At 38.1% G+C, this 19,519-nt stretch overlaps 1 protein-coding gene across 1 annotated transcript in view; it reads left to right on the forward strand.

The window, feature by feature from the left end:
- Positions 1-18,855, forward strand: part of SLX4IP (SLX4 interacting protein) — an 83,691-nt gene extending 64,836 nt beyond the window's left edge. The window contains exons 7-9 of the mRNA XM_075707155.1: positions 2,296-2,384; positions 16,390-16,499; positions 18,010-18,855. Coding sequence (XP_075563270.1) covers positions 2,296-2,384; positions 16,390-16,499; positions 18,010-18,826 — 1,016 coding nt within the window. The 3' untranslated portion in view covers positions 18,827-18,855. The remainder of the gene's footprint in view (positions 1-2,295; positions 2,385-16,389; positions 16,500-18,009) is intronic.
- Positions 18,856-19,519: the final 664 nt, after the last annotated feature.

Below are 19,519 nucleotides of genomic sequence, written 5' to 3' on the forward strand. Positions count from 1 at the left end.
CATTCACCTCAGTGCTATAAAATCTTTACATAGGTGATGTCACTGGACCAGGTCTTTTTTTCATGTTTTCTCAAGCCAAGATGCTCTGTAAGGAAGTGATATCAATCCTGTCCTGCCAACAGCAATAAAAAGGAGCTATAATGATCGCTGCCCTTTGTGTTGAGCTTTTTGTCTTAAAAAAAGCAAAATAAATCAATTAGGTGCCCTTAAAAATACTGAATACTTGAATGGAAATTTTTAAAGAATTTATTTTTGTAGGAATTAATTATATTTATAAATGTTTAAATCTCTCTTCAAATGCCGACTAGTTGTTCTCTAAGTCCATATTGGTTGAAGAGATTGGAGTGTTGATTTTAAATATTTCATCAAACAACTTCTCCCAGCCTCCTGGAAGAATAGTTAAAATAGAATAGCAGAGTGTCTGCATTGGTATCTCAGCATTGGTTTCTGTGTATTAAACTTGGAACTTTTTAAAAGCATCAATGAATACCTAAAGATACTTTCATTTTGTTAGCCAGCAAATGAGATTGTTATAAAATGTAACAATAAAAATGTCTAACTGGAATGAACTTGCCCTACTAGTGCTGCCAAAAACAGAGGCTCTGATGCTGCAGTCAAAACTTTGCTTCCACATGAAGTTCCTAACAAGAAAGGGACCTCGTTTTGCTGGGTTTCACTCCCAATAAATAGCAAAATAAGCATGTATCCTAAAAAAATAAATCATTTGTCACCAATTTCCTTTCTGTAAGATACGCCTTCTATTGAGCATAATAGAAGAAGAACCTTGCATACTTTAATTGGTGATGCTCACTCAGTATCTAAAGTAAACTTACCTACGAGGCTATTTATTGGAACACCACATAATAAATTCAGTCCTTGGAACAGTTGTCCGGCTTTTCTCTCGTAGCCCATTTGGGAGATGTCTGTAGACTGCTTGCAGTTTGAAAGCCTTTGTAGGTGGCTTTTCAGGTCTTGAGGATACAAGCAGAGAAGGAGTAGTCTGGACATAAGGCACAGCATGAATGCTTCCTTGGACAAAGTTTTGCTAACAGACTTGACATTTCTGAAAGGATTATGAAAGGCTCATATTCATAATCAAGTTATAGTAGCATAACAAGCTGTTGTGCCAATACAGATGCGTCTGAGGTCTCTGTGTATGCTTTTTCAACCAATGGCAAGTGCAAGGTAATCTGGTGTTTCAGCATCCCCGTCTTTCATTGTAATGACTCTAGAAAAGTCACTGCTGGCACGCACTCAGAGGGGTTTGTCAGATACTAATGGAGATCCTCTGTTGGTGAAGAAGCAGTACCTTGTACAGAGGCAGTAATCCCTATGGAGGACCTGATCGTCACTGGCAAATTGTGCACATCATGCCTATACTCAATTCGTTGTGAGATTTTCTATCAAAAAAACCCCATGGGGTCAACTCCGTGTTTTTTCTGTATGACTTGTCTCTTCCTTGTCCCAGAAAATAGGGTGTAACGGCTTGTTTTTGGAGTATAACAAACTTTAAAAATTAGTAACTCTCTTTTTATAAAACCAAACCAAAACAAAAAACACCAACAAAAAAGTCTGAGCTGAAAATATGAAAATAGTAATCTGGAAATAATCTGATATGTAAAATAACAAAATATCCAGCTATGCTTTTTTCATAGCATTGCTAGGAACTGAATAAAGCTTTGTCTATTCTGTTCTAATCTGAGAACCCTTCAATTTTCAATCCTTTATAAATAGAAACTTTGTTGTGTTTATAAACAAACTGTGATCTTGAGTAAAATATGTAATTCGGTAGTAGTCAACCAATTTATTTAATGACTTCAAAAATCACTGTAGTCGGAGTTTGAAACACTTAGCCTTATGCTGAGTTTTTATGCCAAGTCCTGATTGAATACGTTGTGCTGTATTACAAATGTAATTTACAGCTTTTGTGATGAAAAGACTCATCACCAGAATAGCACAAGAGGAATCACTGTTAAGTGGTTTGTCTGTTGGTTCTGTCTGGTATATTTGTCCATCTCTCTGGTATAATTTGCAGCCATGATTATCCTCTTGGGAACTAAACTTACTCCGACTTACTAATTTTTTTGAATGATTTGAAAAAGCAAAACAAAAGGAGGGACGGGATGTGGAAGAGAGTAGGTAAGAAATTAGTGGAGTGCATGAAGTGAGTTAGTGCGCAATGTAAAAAATAATTTTTTTTTTTTACTAAAATAACATGGATATATATTGTCATTATGTGTAGTTTTGAATATGGTTATAATTTTTGTAATCTTTTTTTCAATTATTTTTGTATAGAGCTACGTGTGTTTCCAGACAGATTTATAGTTTGTGTCAGTAAACTTGAATCTAATCCAAGTGCTTGGACATGTGAAAATGGTGTATTGGTATGTACAAAACCATTCTATAAGTTTTCTTTATTTTATAGTGGTAAGATGAATGTTTATATATAGATGTAGTTATTCACATATTTGTGACCGTCATCTTGGAACCAGAAAGTCACATTAACTGTTGGGCCAAAGTATTCAAAAGGACATCCTGAAGCAAACAAAAATAGGAATTTTTGGAAGTTCCACATTTTCTGACCTGTATAAGGCTCAGAAAAAATGACCACGTATTTTGAAAGCTAGGTATGATTTTAGCACCTTGATTTTAAGGATCTTTCTTTGTCCTTGTAACGTTTTACTTTCCACAGTTATAATGGGGCAGTTCTTAATGTCCATGCATTTTTTGTATGTTTTCTTAGCACTTGTTCTGCAAAACAACTCAAGTGGATCAGTGCTAGCCCTGCTGGGAAAACAAAATCCCCAAACATTTATGGAGAAAAAGGCACTGGTGTGTAGTTAAATACCATAAACAATTCTACTTAAATATTTCATCCTGAAAGCTTTATCAGGGTCAAAGGCTTATGAATTTTATGCTGCAGTTAACTGCTGATTGTCTCAGGAGTGCTCACGCTGACCCAGCTGGCCTGCTGTATGGCAGGCAGTCTCTTCGGTGCTCACAGTAAGAGTCAGAATTACATGCTGAGGTCTATGTATATTTTAGTAGTTTATCTTAGATGTATTAAAGTATATTTGACCCTTGAAAAAAAACGTTTTCTTCTACTCCAACTTAGTATTTTTTTAATATCAAGCAGGGTGTTTTTATTTATTATACTAAACACAGATTTTATTATCTTGATTCCTAGATTGGTGAGTATGCTTAAATGTCAAAGGATCAAGCAAATATTTTTCTCTCTCTCAGGAGAAAAAAAAAAATCTAACTGCTTTAGGAGTACTTGGCTATTTTGAAAATTATTACTTTCTCGGTATTGTCTTGAAAACTACTTAGATGCTTTAAGTAGAAAATCCTGTCTTTGCATTTTGACTGAGAAATAATTACCTTTTTTTTCTTTTTTCTTGCTTAAATCTCTCTTATGAGATATCCAATTCCTCCATTTAGTATTTTTGTATATATTTGGTATTCTATGATTCTATTTTTAATCTTTCCATAAAATAAGAGTTGAGAAGTTTTCTTTAGTTTCTTTCACATGATTCTGTCTAGGAAGGTGAAGGGAAATGAAAAATCTAACGTTATGGACTTCAGCTTGACAATTTCAAACTTTGATCTTGATCTATGGAAACTCCTTGCTGTCTAAAAAGGGCGTTTAAACACTTTCATGCATGTTTTTTAAAAAAAAAAAAAATCTCTTAGTGGGATCATAACCTAATCAATAATCAAGTCTTGGGAGTTTGCTTTACTTACAGATGCAATACATGTGCACAGAACTGGCTGGAATGGTCAATGTAGTATGTTGGTAGGTGAGAGTAAGATAAAGTTATCCCTAAGCCATCTCCCCTGATTTGAAGAACTAACAAGATGTGAACAGACCCTCAGCAAATGTTTTGGAGTATCTTTTTAATTCTTACCACTCTAACTTAAAGGGTCCACTCCAGACTCTTTTGTTGATCCAGAATTTCTACAGCACGTTAGTACCAAATTTGTCATATACTCCAGTTCTGTACTTTGCCAGACTGGGGGAGTGTTTGATTGCCACCGAGAGGTAATTTGAAGTTTTTGGCACTTTAGAAGTAAAGGCTAAGGGTCTGCACTGTGTGTGTGTACTTTTCTCTATGCAATTTAGCAGTGAGTGTGTTTGAACTCTAAACTGGACTACAAAAGACCACCCAGAAGACCTTTCTGTTGATATACTCCAGTGTATTCTGTCATGGACTAAAAATGAGGCATATGTTTTGTTTTCCTCTGTATGTTGTTTGGGTTTGAATAATTTCATAATGTTGCATGCAAATTCTTTTAAATGTTTAATCAGCTCACACCCTTGGTTTTCAGGGCCTATCTGTGTTTTAGAAAAGCAGTTGATTATATGTTAAGTGGAGACTTTGTCACTTTTCAGTGTTGCTGAATGTCACTGTGATTGACTTAGTCAAGACTTAAAAATCTTTTTTTTTTCTTTTTTTTTAAAATTGCTTTTATGCTGGTTTATGGTTTAGGTCAAGCTTTCATTCCTGAGCTCTGTCAAGACAAGTCAGGCTCAATGCCCTGCATTGCCATTACTTGGAACTAGTTTTATGTCAGCCTGATATATATTTCTTTCACTCACTGCAACTCTGCCTTTTTTTGTGTATCTTCACCACTTTATTCTTTGACTTTTCACTGCCTTTTAGGCTGTTCTCTGTATCTCTGAAATAGACTGTGCTTAAACCAGGAGTTTCAAGGGATGTAGCTAGATACGAAATTAAATTCTTACGTCCTACATCTTAGGAAAGATCATAATTAGACTGCTTTTGAGATATTCACAAGCACAAACCTTAGCATTAATTGCTGAGAGAAGCAATTTGAAGCCTTCTGTGATGCATCTTCTAAGACCAAGGAAAAGGTGGATTAGGCAGTCTGTCAAATTAGCTTTAGGCATAAACTAATAAAAGATTTGAGAGCACTTCTAAGGAGTAAAGATGAAATAAAATAGAACAAAATCTATTGATATGTAATTTTCTATTTTCTAGAATCTATTTAGAAACTGGTGTTTCTGTGGTTGTATCCAAAAATCAGGCTGCAGGCAGGAATAATCATTTTGGAAGAAGGGAAATCTCGATTAAAGAAACAATTCAGCGAGTTATTGAAAATACATAAACAAATTGGAAGTCTCAAGGAAAAGATGGAAGAATAGCCTGGCTGATTAATGCTAAGTTTAAACATAAAAACATTGTTTCCTGTTTTGCCAAACTGTGTTTGTAATCTTGAATAGTTTTATCTTGAAAGAGAAGACAGTTTTGGGAACATGGCAAAAGAGGAAACCCAGGGAAATATATGAGAGCTCTGGAGAGATTAGTCATCTTTGTCAATGACGACATTTTCTTGATGATTATTATGTAGAGAGCTAAAATGGAAAATTGGAAATGGGTTATCTGAAGAAACAGTGGAAATGGAAATGGGTGGAAGGCTTATTGGAGGCTTGTGAGCGTTTGAAAATGCACTAACAATGGAGTATTCATTGATAATCACATCGGCTTTATACTAGAATCTATGAGAGGAAGCAGTTGTAGGGAAAGCATGAAGGAGGTTAAGCAAATGATGATATTAAAGTGGAGATTTGGAATTACCGTTCATGTGAAATCGGAAAAGAAAGTGGGGAGTTAGGAGATCCTGTCTTGACTAAAAAGATCTCAGGGTTTCCACTGAGCCTTGTTAAGTTACAGAGAATATTATACAAAACTAAAGATTCTTTTCCAAACAGAATATTACTCTTAAAAAAAACCAAACAAAAAAACCCCACCAATCCAACCAACCAAAAATGCCACATAGGTACACAAGGAGAAGAAAAGTGCTAAAGATATGCCCAGTGCTTTTTAAAGCCCCAACAGAGAAATAAAAGTGAATGATTTCATCTTCTTCATATATGTCTGATTTTATAAATTGTGTCATTGTCGCATACTTCAGGTACATTAGAGAATTCTCTTTCTTAAAACTCATGAGAGTGTAAACAATATGATTTGCTTGGCTTTTGGTTATGCTGGGAAGAGGCTTCTGGTTCTTTCATGAAAACATGTACACTTAGCTGTAATTAACAGGAGACTTAACATTAGAGTATACGCTGCTGGAATAGCGTGTGTGTTGGAAGGTAGAATGAAAACTTTTTTCAGATAGCAGCAATTTGTAAAGATTAGTAGAAGACTACATGGAATTTAGTTATCTTAAATACTTTAAAGACTATTTTATTGTTAAGTGATATCAGATTGGGTAGGGGAAGAAGGAAGCACTGTGAAATACAATTGCACAATTCACACTGTGTAAGTGCTAATCTTGGCATGGAACTGTGTGTGTATATATATAATATCACAGTTAAACTGCTGTAATGGTGGGCTACTACTGAAAAGGTCAGTCCACATCCCCTCTAGTTCCAGCTACGTATTCCTTTCCTTCCTGGCTACAATGGACCAAGTGATTCTTCAGTTGACAATGAATTAGTTCATTGACTTGATCCAGCAGAAAAAGATCTATTTGTGAAGTTTCTCTGGTTTTTATTGGAGGATTAGTTTTCTGTCATGTCAGTTCACTGAACCAACTCATCCTGTACCGACACAGTTGCCAGTTGTGGCACAAAAAATGTTGCAGGAGCATGCAGCCAGGATTTGGATGAAGAGTGCAGGACCACCCCTTCAGGTAGCAGCTGATTGTTACCCTGATTTGGAAGTAACATCCAAAACATACATTGGGAGAGAGAATCAGGAAAAAAGTAAAACCTGTGGGTTGGGATAAAGGCAGTTTAATAGTACAGTAGAAGGAGAGAAAGTAATAACAACGATAAAAGAATATACAAAGCAAGTGATGCACAATGCAATTGCTCACCACCTGCTGACCGATGCCCAGCCAGTCCCCGAGCAGTGACCGCTGCCCCCCAGCCAACCCCCCCCCAGTTTCTATACTGAGCATGATGCCATATGGTATGGAAGAGCCCTTTGGGCAGTTCGGGTCAGTTGTCCTGGCTGTGCCCCCTCCCAGCTTCTTGTGCACCTGGCAGAGCATGGGAAGCTGAAAAGCCCTTGACTAGAGTAAGCACTACCTAGCAACAACTAAACCATCAGTGTGTTATCAACATTCTTCTCATCCTAAATCCAAAACACAGCACTATGCCAGCTACTAGGAAGAAAATTAACTCTATCCCAGCCCAAACCAGGACAATGTTGCATTCGTTATAATACTTGTCGCATTGATGGTTTTTTATTTCATTATCCTTTTTTAAATTTCATAAAATCTGTTCTCATGGGTTTTCAGATAATATGCTTAATTCTTTTCAATCGTTATAGGAAACATAGCTAGAGGAAAACAATATTAAGCTGTAGTTTGGTAACTGTATGAACAGGGTTCACTACTTCTTTTCAGAAAGGGAGAGAGGGGAAACTGCAGACTAATGAACTCTATCCAAATACTACATAGTAGAACAGGTGACGAATTCCTTTTCTCTTTGGTGAGTTTTCACTTTTGACACTTCAAGCTTGTGTCACTTTTTCTACTCATCCTTCATAATCTGCTCAAGCTGATGCAAGACTGATGATAGTGAAACATGCAGTCCCTCCTGCCTTCTCTTACCCATGTATTCTTGTCCTCTGTGTCTGTCAGTACTGGCTTGTGTGGGGAGCTGGGTTAATTCATTGATCCCTCTGAAAACAAGGGTGGTTTTTTGTTTGTTTTGGATTTTTTTTTGTTGTTGTTGTTTGCATGGTTAGCTTTCAGCTGGATGGCTTTGGTCAGCCTCTCACTGCATGGCTGCATAAACACTTGTGTTGATACAGACACTTGGCAGGACCATGGGCTGGGTAAGGGTGAGACTTCCTTTTCAATGTTCAGATAGCTTTACATTAGCTTGAATCATAAGACTGCTCTCTCTGAGAAACTACATCACAAAGTAATGATACTAACGTCTTGGACTTGATCATAAAGAAGAAGGCTGCAGCAGTTTTACAATATTCTCTTTTGTCCCAGCTGTCTGCCTCTTCTCCTTGGAGATTACCACTCCTACAGCAGAGTTTGCCAGAAGGGCTGTGTGCCTGCATCTCATCTCACTGCATATCACAGTCTTGTGGATTCAAGCAAACCAAACTTCCCTAGTTTTTAAGCTAGTGCATTGAATTGAGGGTGGGAGCAGCTGGGGGGGGTGTGTGCTCCCTTCTTTCTGCCAGCCCTGCAGTGGGGGTAGGAACCTCCTGCAAAAGGGGAGGGAGGATACCTGGGAGCTGTAATGCTGTGAATTGCCTCAGTGAGATTTGTCTGAACTTGTCTTAGTATCTTCTTATAGCTTACAAACTGACTGATTTATTTTCTTCATGGCAAAAGTCTAATAGCTGTCTGCTGTTTTGTTATATTAATGATCCAGAGAAGTGGACAAATGATGAAATGAAAGCTGACACAATTATTTCAATTAGTCAAGACTGGAGAAGGCTGTGGAGAATTTCAGAGATGGGTAGAGGGGCACTAGGACTGTAAATGAAAATCATCTGTTGATAAATGCACGGTATTTTTACAGAAAAGAGCAATTACAGTGTTCATGCATACTGCTGAGTGAATTAACTGCACGATCTCTGGAAAAGGGCCAAGATACTGCTACAAGGAACTGATCTGCAAAATCTTTGCTCCGTAGCATGAAAAGCAGACAGAATATTAGAGTATCTATGGAATGAAAGCAAAAGTAATACTTAAATTGTATTAAAGCCAGTAAGTTGAATACGTATTCAGCAAAGATTATGTACCTCTCATTGTGCAAAATCCAGATGAAGGATAGCAGAAATACAAAAGGTCCTGTAAGTGCAGTATAAATATTAAGCACATAAAATGACTTCCATATGAAGCAATCTTCAAAAAGGAGGGACAAATTGAGTAATCTTTCACTGATTTGGGTAGTTGCTTCTTATACGAGTGCTCCAGTTGATTTAAATGTAACTACTTAGCAGCGTTCACAAGATCTCATTTGTCAAAGCTTTGTGGTTATTTAAGATAATATCATCTGTCATCATTCTTTCACCTCCCTCATTTTCCTCTCCCCTCTCAGTCTCTTGCTGTCACAGCTTACGCTGGTGGTTAATGTGGATTTGAGCTAAGATTCTGGACTTTGCGCTGAATGGTGTTCTTTCCTCTCTGCAGACTTTGAGAGGCTGGGCACCTCCAGCAAAGGTGCAGGGTGGAAGGCTGGCAGGGCTGATGTTTAATGCTACAGTGAGCTACAGGTTTTATTTAGCTGCTGTGCATCTGCGAGATTTTGATGACTTCGGGACTTAAAAAGGTTTAAATTAGTTTGGTTTTTGATAATAGTTCTCTGTATTCCTGTTGGGCAAAGAATAGTTGATGGATTTTTTTTTAAATTGTTTTAAAGAGCAATCCTTTCCTCAGAGTTCAGCAGAAATCTGTTACAACTAACAGAAATTTCATAACTTGACTGAACAGTAAGCTGAAATATATGATGGTAAAGTTCACGGAAGGATTTTTTTAAAAATTTGTAATTATTTGAAATTATTTGGAGGGATAGAAACCCTAGTATGAGCTCAGAAATTGTGGGGGCTTTGGGGGTGGTGGCGCTCATGTTTGTTTTGGAAACCAAGCTAAAACATTGACTAAATTGTTGAACAGTAATTATCTCCTGGGCTGTGCAGTTCTGCCTATTTTACATATTTTGCTGCTGTATAACCAGCAAGATCAAGAGTATTGGTTATTCTTTCCAAGATCTCCTACAGTTGTTAAACACTATTGTAATTGTATAAAGAGAACAGTTGTTTTTTAAAATCGATGTATTCTTTTCCAGACTTTTTTTTCCATAAGAATTGAAGTTTTAAGTATATGAATCATGTTGTATACATCGTGTACTCTAAGTAGTGTTCTGTTATGTCATATAACCCATGCTATATCTGGAAGGATAAATACAAAGTTTACTTCAGTATTGCTGATAGGTGTTTAGACATCTGTACTTGCTGACTCTGATACCCATTTAGATTTGGTAGGCAGATAGAGGATCCTCCTGTCAGACTGTTAAAAGCTGTAGTACGGGATTACAGAAGTGCCTTGCTTTTTCAGATACTCGTGGCAATCGAGTAGTACATTCCTTCCCTCATGGTTTGGAGGTTGGGGAAAGGGGTCGAGATCCACATGAAATTGCTATCTTCTTTTATAAATAAGTCTTGAAAGTATAAAAAATTTATATCTTGCATGCATGTCCTCTTTCATAACTACTGGAGGCAGGAACCTTAAAATTGATGGGAAAGGCTAGCTAAAGATGCATGCTTTTAAGACATTGGCTTTCTTAAAAAAAAGAGATTCAACAGTAATACGCTTTATGTTTTTCTTCAGTGTCATTGAGAGAAGTTAGTTTGGTTCAAAAGTTACTGTCTTTTCCTCTGTTTCTTATCAGTGGACACTTTTTCGGAAGATAGAATCTGAGTCTTGTAGCATCAGTATATAAAATCAGAATGATTAATAGCTCAATTACTTAACATTAATTTTAACGCTTTTTGCCTTCAAGCAAATACACAGAGCATGTATCACGTGCTTCTCAGTGTGTAAATAAATCGTTTGTTTCGGGAGCACCTTCTGTGGCTTTAGAAAGTGGGATGTATGTTCTTGCTGTCTGTGTTACAGATGTGTATCAATTTTTTAAAAAGGCCCCCCCGCAACTTCAGGTTTTTTATGAAGTATTACATTTTACTTTTTTTATGCCACTTACAGTTTATTAGGAATTTTTCTATTTTGTATTATCTAGCAAGCGTTCAAATGCAAATCTAAAGAACTCTGAACTTCGTACATTCAGAATAGTCTGGGATTCCTGCTATATGTAAAATATGATTAAAATCCAAACAAAAGACTTCAAAAGCAAGAAGGCATTTTCCTCATAGAAGTCATATCCTCTAAGCTAATCTGATGGTGCTTTGGGGACCTTTGGAGTGTTTGGAATTGCCAGGACTTATGTATTGAGGGGGAAGCCTGGGTTCACACCTTGTGTTCTGAGAAAGTGGAATGTGTATCTGTTGTGGTTTAGCCCCAGCCAGCAACTAAGCACCACGCAGCTGCTCACTCACTCCCCCTGCCCCGATGGGATGGGGGAGAGAATCAGAAGAGTAAGAGTGAGAAACACTCCTGAGTTGAGATAAGAACAGTTTAATGATTGAAATAAAGTAAAATAGTAGTAGTAGTAGTAGTAACAATATAATAACAACGATAAAAGAATATACAAAGCAAGTGATGCACAATGCAATTGCTCACCACCCACCAACCGATACCCAGCCAGTTCCCAAGCAGCGATCGCTGCCCCCCAGCCAACCCCCCCTCCACCCAGTTTCTATACTGAGCATGACACCGTATGGTATGGAATAGCCCTTTGGGCAGTTTGGATCAACTATCCTGGCTGTGCCCCCTCCCAGTTTCTTGTGCACCTGGCAAATCATGGGAAGCTGCAAAGTCCTTGACTAGCATAAGCAGTACTTAGCAACAGCTAAACCATCAGTGTGTTATCAACATTCTTCTCATGCTAAATCCGAAACACAGCACTATGCCAGCTACTAGGAAGAAAATTAACTCTATCCCAGCTGAAACCAGGACAGTATCACAGGGGCTTGTAACAGATTGGGCCAACTCTTGGACTAAATAGTACAGACCATAGGGACTCTGGATGGCTAAAAATCTAATAGTTAAGATCCATGGTGTCAAATCAAAATTACTTTTGACAGTAGATAATGAAGTCTGTACTGGTTCAAGAGTTAGATACTGCTTTCTGTGCTAGGCCACGGGCAGGTTATACAGCTCTGTTCCTCACTCGAGAGTTGCAGTTTTCTCTGGTTGTTTCTCCAGTTTCAATCTTGAAAAGAATGTGTTTTTTAAAACCACCAGCATTCCTTAAAAATACCTATTTCAGATGAAAATTCAGTACTCCCATGTGTAACATGGAATGATCCCCCAGTGTTTTTTACTGGAACTTACTGACATATAGAGCAGAACAGTCCCTTTTAAAATGTAGAGCAATATTCCACAAGTCCAATCAAGGAACTCTATTTCAGGTTTGAGAATAATATCCATTTCTGTACTTGGAAAACTTCTATGAATGTTTTATGATGTGGTAAGAGTTCATAAGTAGAATTGCTAGGACAGATGCATCACTATGTTGGAAACGCTGAAAAATTTGCATCGTGAAATTGTGGGAAGCTTTTCCTTCATGTGGGATGGGAGAGGGCAGAAGACTAGACCCAAAGTCCTGTCTCTGTTGATTTTTTATCAGTTAGATTACAGTATCTGATTCATCCTTCACCAGCAAGCCTCCTCACTTGCTTTAGGAGCCCTTTTCTGTTTATCAGATTGGAAAGAGTCCTGTCTGACCTCCCTGATCTGCCAGTCATCTATTAGAACAGTTCTGAAACCTAAAGGTTATCTTAGATGGTTGAGCTCATGCTACTGCTTAGAGCGGCATTAAGGGAAATCATGCAATTGCAAGCTTGCATAAAGCTCCCCTAAATGTGTTTCTGTTTGATTTGTTTTACTAATTTTAATTTTATTCACTTGTGTGTGCCTGGGATAATACTTTATTTCATTGCTTCATCTACATTATTCTATTGTATGCCCCTCCCGTATGCCACTCTGATACTGAATTTGATTTATTGGACCCATTGATGTTTTCTATTAAGTATTTTTGATGAGCAAGTTGAGCCACATTGATAAATGCAATTCAGAAACAGTGTGTGTTTTTAATTGTGGGAGGGGTTTTTTTTTTGTTAACCAGACACGAAATTTAATTATCCCTTAGCGTTACTTTATTGGTACATAAGCCTGTGCAACTGTTATCCTGAGCATAGGAAGAGACAACTAGAAAGTATGAAACCAAACGAGAGGCGGGAAGGGCGGCAGCATTGTGCACTTTGGAAATTTTTCTTTCTGCCCAGCATCCCAAACGCTAGACTGAAGAAAAAATTAGCATTTGTGTGAGTATTATGATCAGGCTGAGAAGGCCAAACCCTTCAGTCTTCTTCAGGATAACGAGTTGTAAGGATTCTTTACAAGTGCACATCCATGAGTAGTTCTTTTACAGGTATTTAATGCTGTATTGCTGACTTCAGCTGTCCTGGAAAGAGCTGCAGATGGCAGTCACCACTTTTACATTTTTGAGGATTTATTTTTCATTTTTTGAGTGAGATAGTAAGTTGAGTAAGATAGTAAAAGAATGATTTTTCAATTTGATAAGCCTTAAAACAAGTATTGTGCACCTAACAGTCATGTTTCTCTAGGTCTTAACAGAGTTTTTTTTCCCAGGCGTTTCTTTGGATAAGTACTAAGGATCTTAAAATTGGGTTTTGAGAAGTCAGTATTACAAGCAGGTAGGGTAGCAAGACTTTGTAAGCTTCATTTCAGCAGGCCCTTCTTTGCTGAGTTTTAGTGACAAAAAGGAGTGAGCTTACCCTAGGATTTTAAGAGCACATATTTCTAATAGAACTTGGCAGTTCAAGGGCTAAAGAAGCATTTTAATCTTTTGTGCCCACCCAGTCTCTATACAAATGTAAATATGTCTGTCTTTAACAATTTGCCAAGAAATGTGGTTTTAATTTGTTAGCAGCAATCCCACTCCCTGCAGCTCTTTCAGAGTCAAGTCACAAGTCTGGCGGTGCTTTGACGTTTTTCTCTGTCATGGTGTCATTGTTTATATGATGTCTGTTTCTGCTGTCCTCCTTTTTATGCCTGGAATATTTTTCTTTAATTATTTCACTGCCTAAAAGGAATTTGGGATTACTAGACAGGATGAGAGCAGATTAGCTTTTTTTCTTTCTTTAACAAGTCCTGAAGTTCCCATAGGAAATAAATAGTATTCCCAAAACAGACAGTGTTTTTTATTTTTTTTTAATTAACTAAAATTATTAAGTCTAATAAAGAAAATAAAGGAAGTATCACCAATAATGGCTGAGTGTCTTAGTATATGGAGTGCCCATTGTTGTTATTTATGACTCTCTTTGCCTTCTATTGTGGACTTATTCCAGCCTTAGGGAGTTTACATCACTCCTAATAGCAAAAGGCTCTCTGGTTCCCACAGAGTCTTTCAAAGACTGACTCATATGCCTTATGTTAATTGTTCAGCTCTCAAAATACAGCACTTACAGGGTGTGGTTCCAAGGGGAAAATCTACTGTACTTAGAGGGCATGTTCAGAAGTGTTTCACATATAAATCATTTTGATTTTTAATTTTTTTAACACCTTAACCCTTTTCTGTCACTCCTTTATGTGATAAGTTAGTTGAAAACAAAATAAAAGGTTGACGATGGCATAGTGAGGGAATGCGTTAGCTCTTCAAGTCTAGGCCATTAACTCAGTCTGACTCAACTCACAAGTGACATGGCTTCATCATCTTTGCCTCTCTCCAGGGTCTGCTCTTCACACCCTGGCGTGACGGTACACTCCAGGCAATGATCATGCACTGCTCGTAATCAGATGCAAGTTAGAACCGAGGTTTATTATTTTTCTGTAGTAGTGAGTACGTGTGGACAGGAACTGTCCCCAGTCCTCCTCTGGATTTTGTACAAAGTGCTGCTTTCCACCCATTGTTTACCATGTCTACAACAACTGCCTTAGCGGGCTGGTGGTCTTGTCCCAGTGTGCCATGTTGATGTCCTCAGCTGAGGACTGAAGAAGATTTCATAGAATTAGCCTCACCATAAAGCAGAATAAGGAAAGGTCAAATGCTTCTGCTGGTGCTGCTCTTCTCTGCCGAGTAAAAGTGCTCTCCAGCTGCTTTGATGCAGAATGATTGTGCAAGATCCTTCAGTCTGAGTTGTGTGAGTGTTACTGGAAATTGGAATAGTTTCTACAGACTACGGTTAAGAGCCTCTGTCTTCTCTTAAAATCAGCAAAGCTCTTGAGTTCTTAATATATTTCCTTCTTTAGTAGTTTACAAAATACAAAACCACATTTGGTCAAATTAGGGGAGCCCATACCTCTAACAGAATAGAAGGAGGATTTAATCCCTTGGATTAAACTAGTTAGGCTTGATTTCTGAGGTTGAAATCACATTGCATGCATGTCCCATGTGTTTTCTGCCTGCTGTGAACACATGTGTTGCGGCATTAGTGGACAGAACTTCATGCGTCTGTCAATAGACACAAACATGTTTGCGTAATTTGCCTCTGAAAGGAAGGCTCAAAACAGCTGTAGTTTTTTAAACTGTTGAAATGGCTTTGTTTCTTTGCCCGACTACCCTCTTTTGCTTACAAAACAGGAAGTTGTTTTCACTGGCTTATTCTTCTGGCAAGAGCGGTGAGGTTTTACCCTCTCTCCTTTAAAATAGAAATAAATATAAAAATGGGCAGGGCTTAATCTCCTATAAGTGACAGGTTCCTGAGGGGTGTTCCAGGCAGCGGTCATGTACGCGCTTTGGCCTTGCACCTACGCAGTCTTTCTCTTCTTTCTTCAGTTCCTTCGCACCGCCTGGCTCCGTTGTGCTAGCTTCACAGTGCAGAGCAAGAAACGGTATAAATAAGCACTCCCTATGTTTGATGAGCCCCAGTCAGAAGTTGCATCATGTAGGCTGATGAAGAAAAACGCTATCAGAGAAAAGGAGATGCACAAAGCCTCTTCTCTTCTTGACTTCGCCACATTTTTTTTCTCTCCTCTCCATAGCCTCAGAGATAATACTTTTTTGAAGTATGTGGTAGTTACTAGTGAAGTCGGCAAATGGCCCGTCTCTCATTGAGATTGTTTCATTGTGAAAGGAAGTGCTCACAGCTTGAAGAAAAAGAGCATTTTCCTTCCCTCCCTCTCGCCCCAATCTCGTATTATATAAAACCATGGTGCTGCTGTTAGCTGAGACCAGAAAGAATTCCCCTGTTGTCCTGTAGTAGCCAACCACTACAAGCTGTGAGCGTTTGAATGTTAGTATCAAAAGTTTTAACCCTTGCCTTCTTAAATGAGCAAATAACACTCTGCATATTTTTTTGTAAGTATGGAAAATTATGGGAATTCTTCTGAGAGTAAGTGTATAGACCGCTGCGCCAGTCAGTCTCTTCAGAAAAAAACCTGACAAACATGCTCCTGTCTGCAAGAGAGATTCCTGGCATTTGTCACAGTTTGAGCCACAAAGATGTCAAATATTTGCCAACAGCTTCCTCAGATGGTTTGGAAAGCTACATCCTTTACATTACAGTCTTGTTTGTTTGCGGTGTATTTTAGCATATGAAATATGTTTGTTGGGAGTCTGAAAGGGGAGGGAACTGACTAGACTCCCAAATATGAAAAGATTAAAAATAATTCTGTTTCTCTTAGACTGCTCAGATCAAAATAATAAAGAACATCTGTAAGTCTTAGTATTAGAAATGGCGTTTTATGTTGAATAATCATAGCTTGATGTGTCACGTTTTAAACCTGTATTTTCTTTTGGAGCAGAAAGAAGAACTTTCCAGTGGGACGTCTGAATATTTTGCTGAATCTGCTGAGAACAAGAATCTTAAGATTAGTCTGAATGAACAAATAAAGCAAGACATCTTGAAAAAAATGTACGTCACTACTCTTTTGAAGGTGTTAAATTTATAATCTGGTAGAATTTGGGTAAATAGAATCTAGCCTATGTAATAAAATTTCAAATGCTTATAAACTCCTTTACAAAATACGATTTTAAATTATTAAAGGCCTGCTACTCTAGGGTGAATAAGCACATAAAATGATTGTTGTTGTTTTGTACGGCAAGAAAGAAGTTATTTCAGCCCACATAGATATCCCACATAGCGCTAGGCAGAATCAAAACAGGGTGTTTTTTCCTTGAATGAAGCTCTGAGCCAAAATAAATATGTGATGTTTGAATCTGGTGAAAAACACTTTGCAAATATATTTTTTGTTCATTCTGAGAGTCTGCAGTGTACCGCGATACTAGTCTGGATCTTTGGTCAGAATTAAGGTGTGTCCCTGGTGTAGCAGATGGGGAGGGTTAGTCGGTCAGCTGAACGTTTTACTGGTCCTCTGCTGTACCAGGATGCCATTCTTACTTGCGCAAGCTGCCAGTAGCCCCAATCAACTGTGGAATCAGGGCTTTGCTGTGAACCCTGGCAACTTTTCTTTTTACCCAGGCTGTCTCATCGGTGTTGTCGTTAGAAATGAGATTAGAGTTGGACGTATGCTAGCTCTACCTATTTTGGAAGAGCCCTCTGCCTAAAGAGCTAGATACGCCGACCTGGGAACTGCTCGGCATCAGCAGAGCAGCAGAAAGCGGTCTCAGCGTGGGACGATCTGTAGTACTATCTTTAGACTCAAAATCTTACATAGGCAGCTTCAGAGCTTGCGCATAAAGTTCATCTTACAGCCTCTGTGAAATCCAGATTTGTAGGTAACGTGCTGCTGAGGAGTGTTTATGTACTGACTGTCCATTAGGTCCCTTGTGATCCCATTTTCCTGTATAATTCCTTTCAGAGTATCCTCTACTTGCATTACCTAAGTCCTTCTCAGATGAATGGGCTTGATGCTAGATGAGTAGTGGTTAACTTTAAAGTAATGCTTTGAAATGTCCTGGGAAAAATTCCAGAGGAACATTCTAAAATAGAGATTAGAAACTCTCACACAGAGACGCGCATGCTGCCTCTCCCCGCCTGCCCCCCTCTATTCTTTAGACATACATTATGCATGTGAATATATGGGAATGGTTTGAAATCATTTAGGCATTTATGAAATACTATTTTATCTAGCCAGTTTGGGAAGGAATTCGATATACTTATGCCGTGTTGACCTTTAACATCTGTAATGAATCCAGTTCTGCCTCTTGGAATAGAATGTGAACTCCTTCATGGCTTAGTCATTAATAAATAGGGTTCCCCTAGTGCAGTGGAAAATCAGATGGATAACACTTGATATTGTCCGCGCTACACAAACATTACTGCTTGTCAAGATGATATACAGGGGTTTTTTTCCACATTCAGTCTAGGTTGCCCTAGTGGTGTTTCAGAGTTTGTTAGAAGGGCAGATTGAGGCAGTGAAGATTCTTTCTTAGTTTAAAAACAAAATTCCTTTTTATTGCAGTGTGAAGAGGACAAAACCAAGGAAAAGTAGCACAAGCAAACCTCAAATCAGCAAGGACTCCAAGAAAGTGTATCTTGGCTCAGTGGACTCGCAGACGGGGAACAGAAAGAACGACTGTCAAACTTCTCTCAGTCCTGAATCTGAAGTGAAATGTAGGAGTACGGGACTGCTAAAGGGTTGCATAAATACAGCTGAGAGCAACTTGGAGCTTCCTGTTTTAGAGCTGGAAAATTATGTTAATCAGAGACAGCCAGATGATGTTAGCAGCCAGCAAAAACCTCACTCTGTGGAGTTGTTGAAGTCGAGTCTTCTAAGCGAGAACCCTCCTTGTAGCTCTGAGTCAGCACAGCTAGGTCCAAAACAAAGTCAAAAAGTGACCAAAACACAGGCTGAACAGAAGATCTGTGGTTCAGAAGAGAAGTTAGACCATTTCAAAAAAGTATCCTCTGAAGGGGCTCCTGTAATTCCTAGCAATACAGAAATGAGGAAATGTGATTATGATTGTTTAGGTCCGTTCCTGGAGGAGAGGGCCCCACTTAACTCCAGGTTGTTTTCTAAACAAGACTTGACAGAAACTGCATCCGGTGAGGAGTCACTAAATTTGGGAAAAAACTTCTCCCGTCCTCTTTCTGTGTGCAACAATATAGTGCAGACAAACAAAAATGAGCCAAGCACAACCACTGAAGAATTGCCTGTGATGCCATCATCTTGTTTAGAACTGCAGCCTGTGTCTTCAGAGAAGCTTACCCAAAAAAGAAAAAAAGAAGCTGAAAATGGTCTCAGGAGGTTAAAACTGCGAAGGCTTAAGAAGTCATGAAGTCTGAAATATTACCTTGATGGCATGGGTGGACAGCCAAATTTGTGTTCGGAAAGTATACGCAAAAAGTAGGAAGCACTTTTTGCTTCAAAATAATTCAAAATAATGAGAAATAATAAAAATACAAAGTCAAAATTAGATAAAACTTTTTAAGAAAATTTAGTTAGTTAAGTATTTTAGTCATGTGGAACTGTAATGAAGGTAATACTGTTAAGTCTTTAGGAATTAGACATAAATATTGTACAAACCAGTGTCGTATTTATAGAAAGAAAAATCTCTTATAAAATAATATTTAGGAAGCAAAATTTTAGATCTATGTATGTTTTAGTACTATTAAAAAGTCATAGCAGCTGATGACAGCAAAAGTTAAAACCACTTTCGTGATCTGTTAGCAGCTGCAGTGTTTTGCTCGTTTCTGAGCACACAGTTTATTTTAGTAAAATTTAATCCTTTCTCTGTGTTAAGGAGTTCATGGTTTGTTCACATGATCTTTACAACAGTAAGGCAAACTGAGGTTCTTTCAAATAAATCTTTAACCGGGATTTAACGTTGCTGATAATTTAAGGCCCACCTTTTCAGTGGGGTTTCAAAATAACTCCAGTTTGTGCTTGTGCAGTTTTGATGTGAACATGTATTTGTCACCGGAATTGTGGATACAAGTGATCATGCATTCAGTCTTTGGAGAAATGAAGA

This window comes from Pelecanus crispus, chromosome 3, assembly GCF_030463565.1.
Source record: "Pelecanus crispus isolate bPelCri1 chromosome 3, bPelCri1.pri, whole genome shotgun sequence".
NCBI classification, from domain to species: Eukaryota; Metazoa; Chordata; class Aves; order Pelecaniformes; family Pelecanidae; genus Pelecanus; species Pelecanus crispus.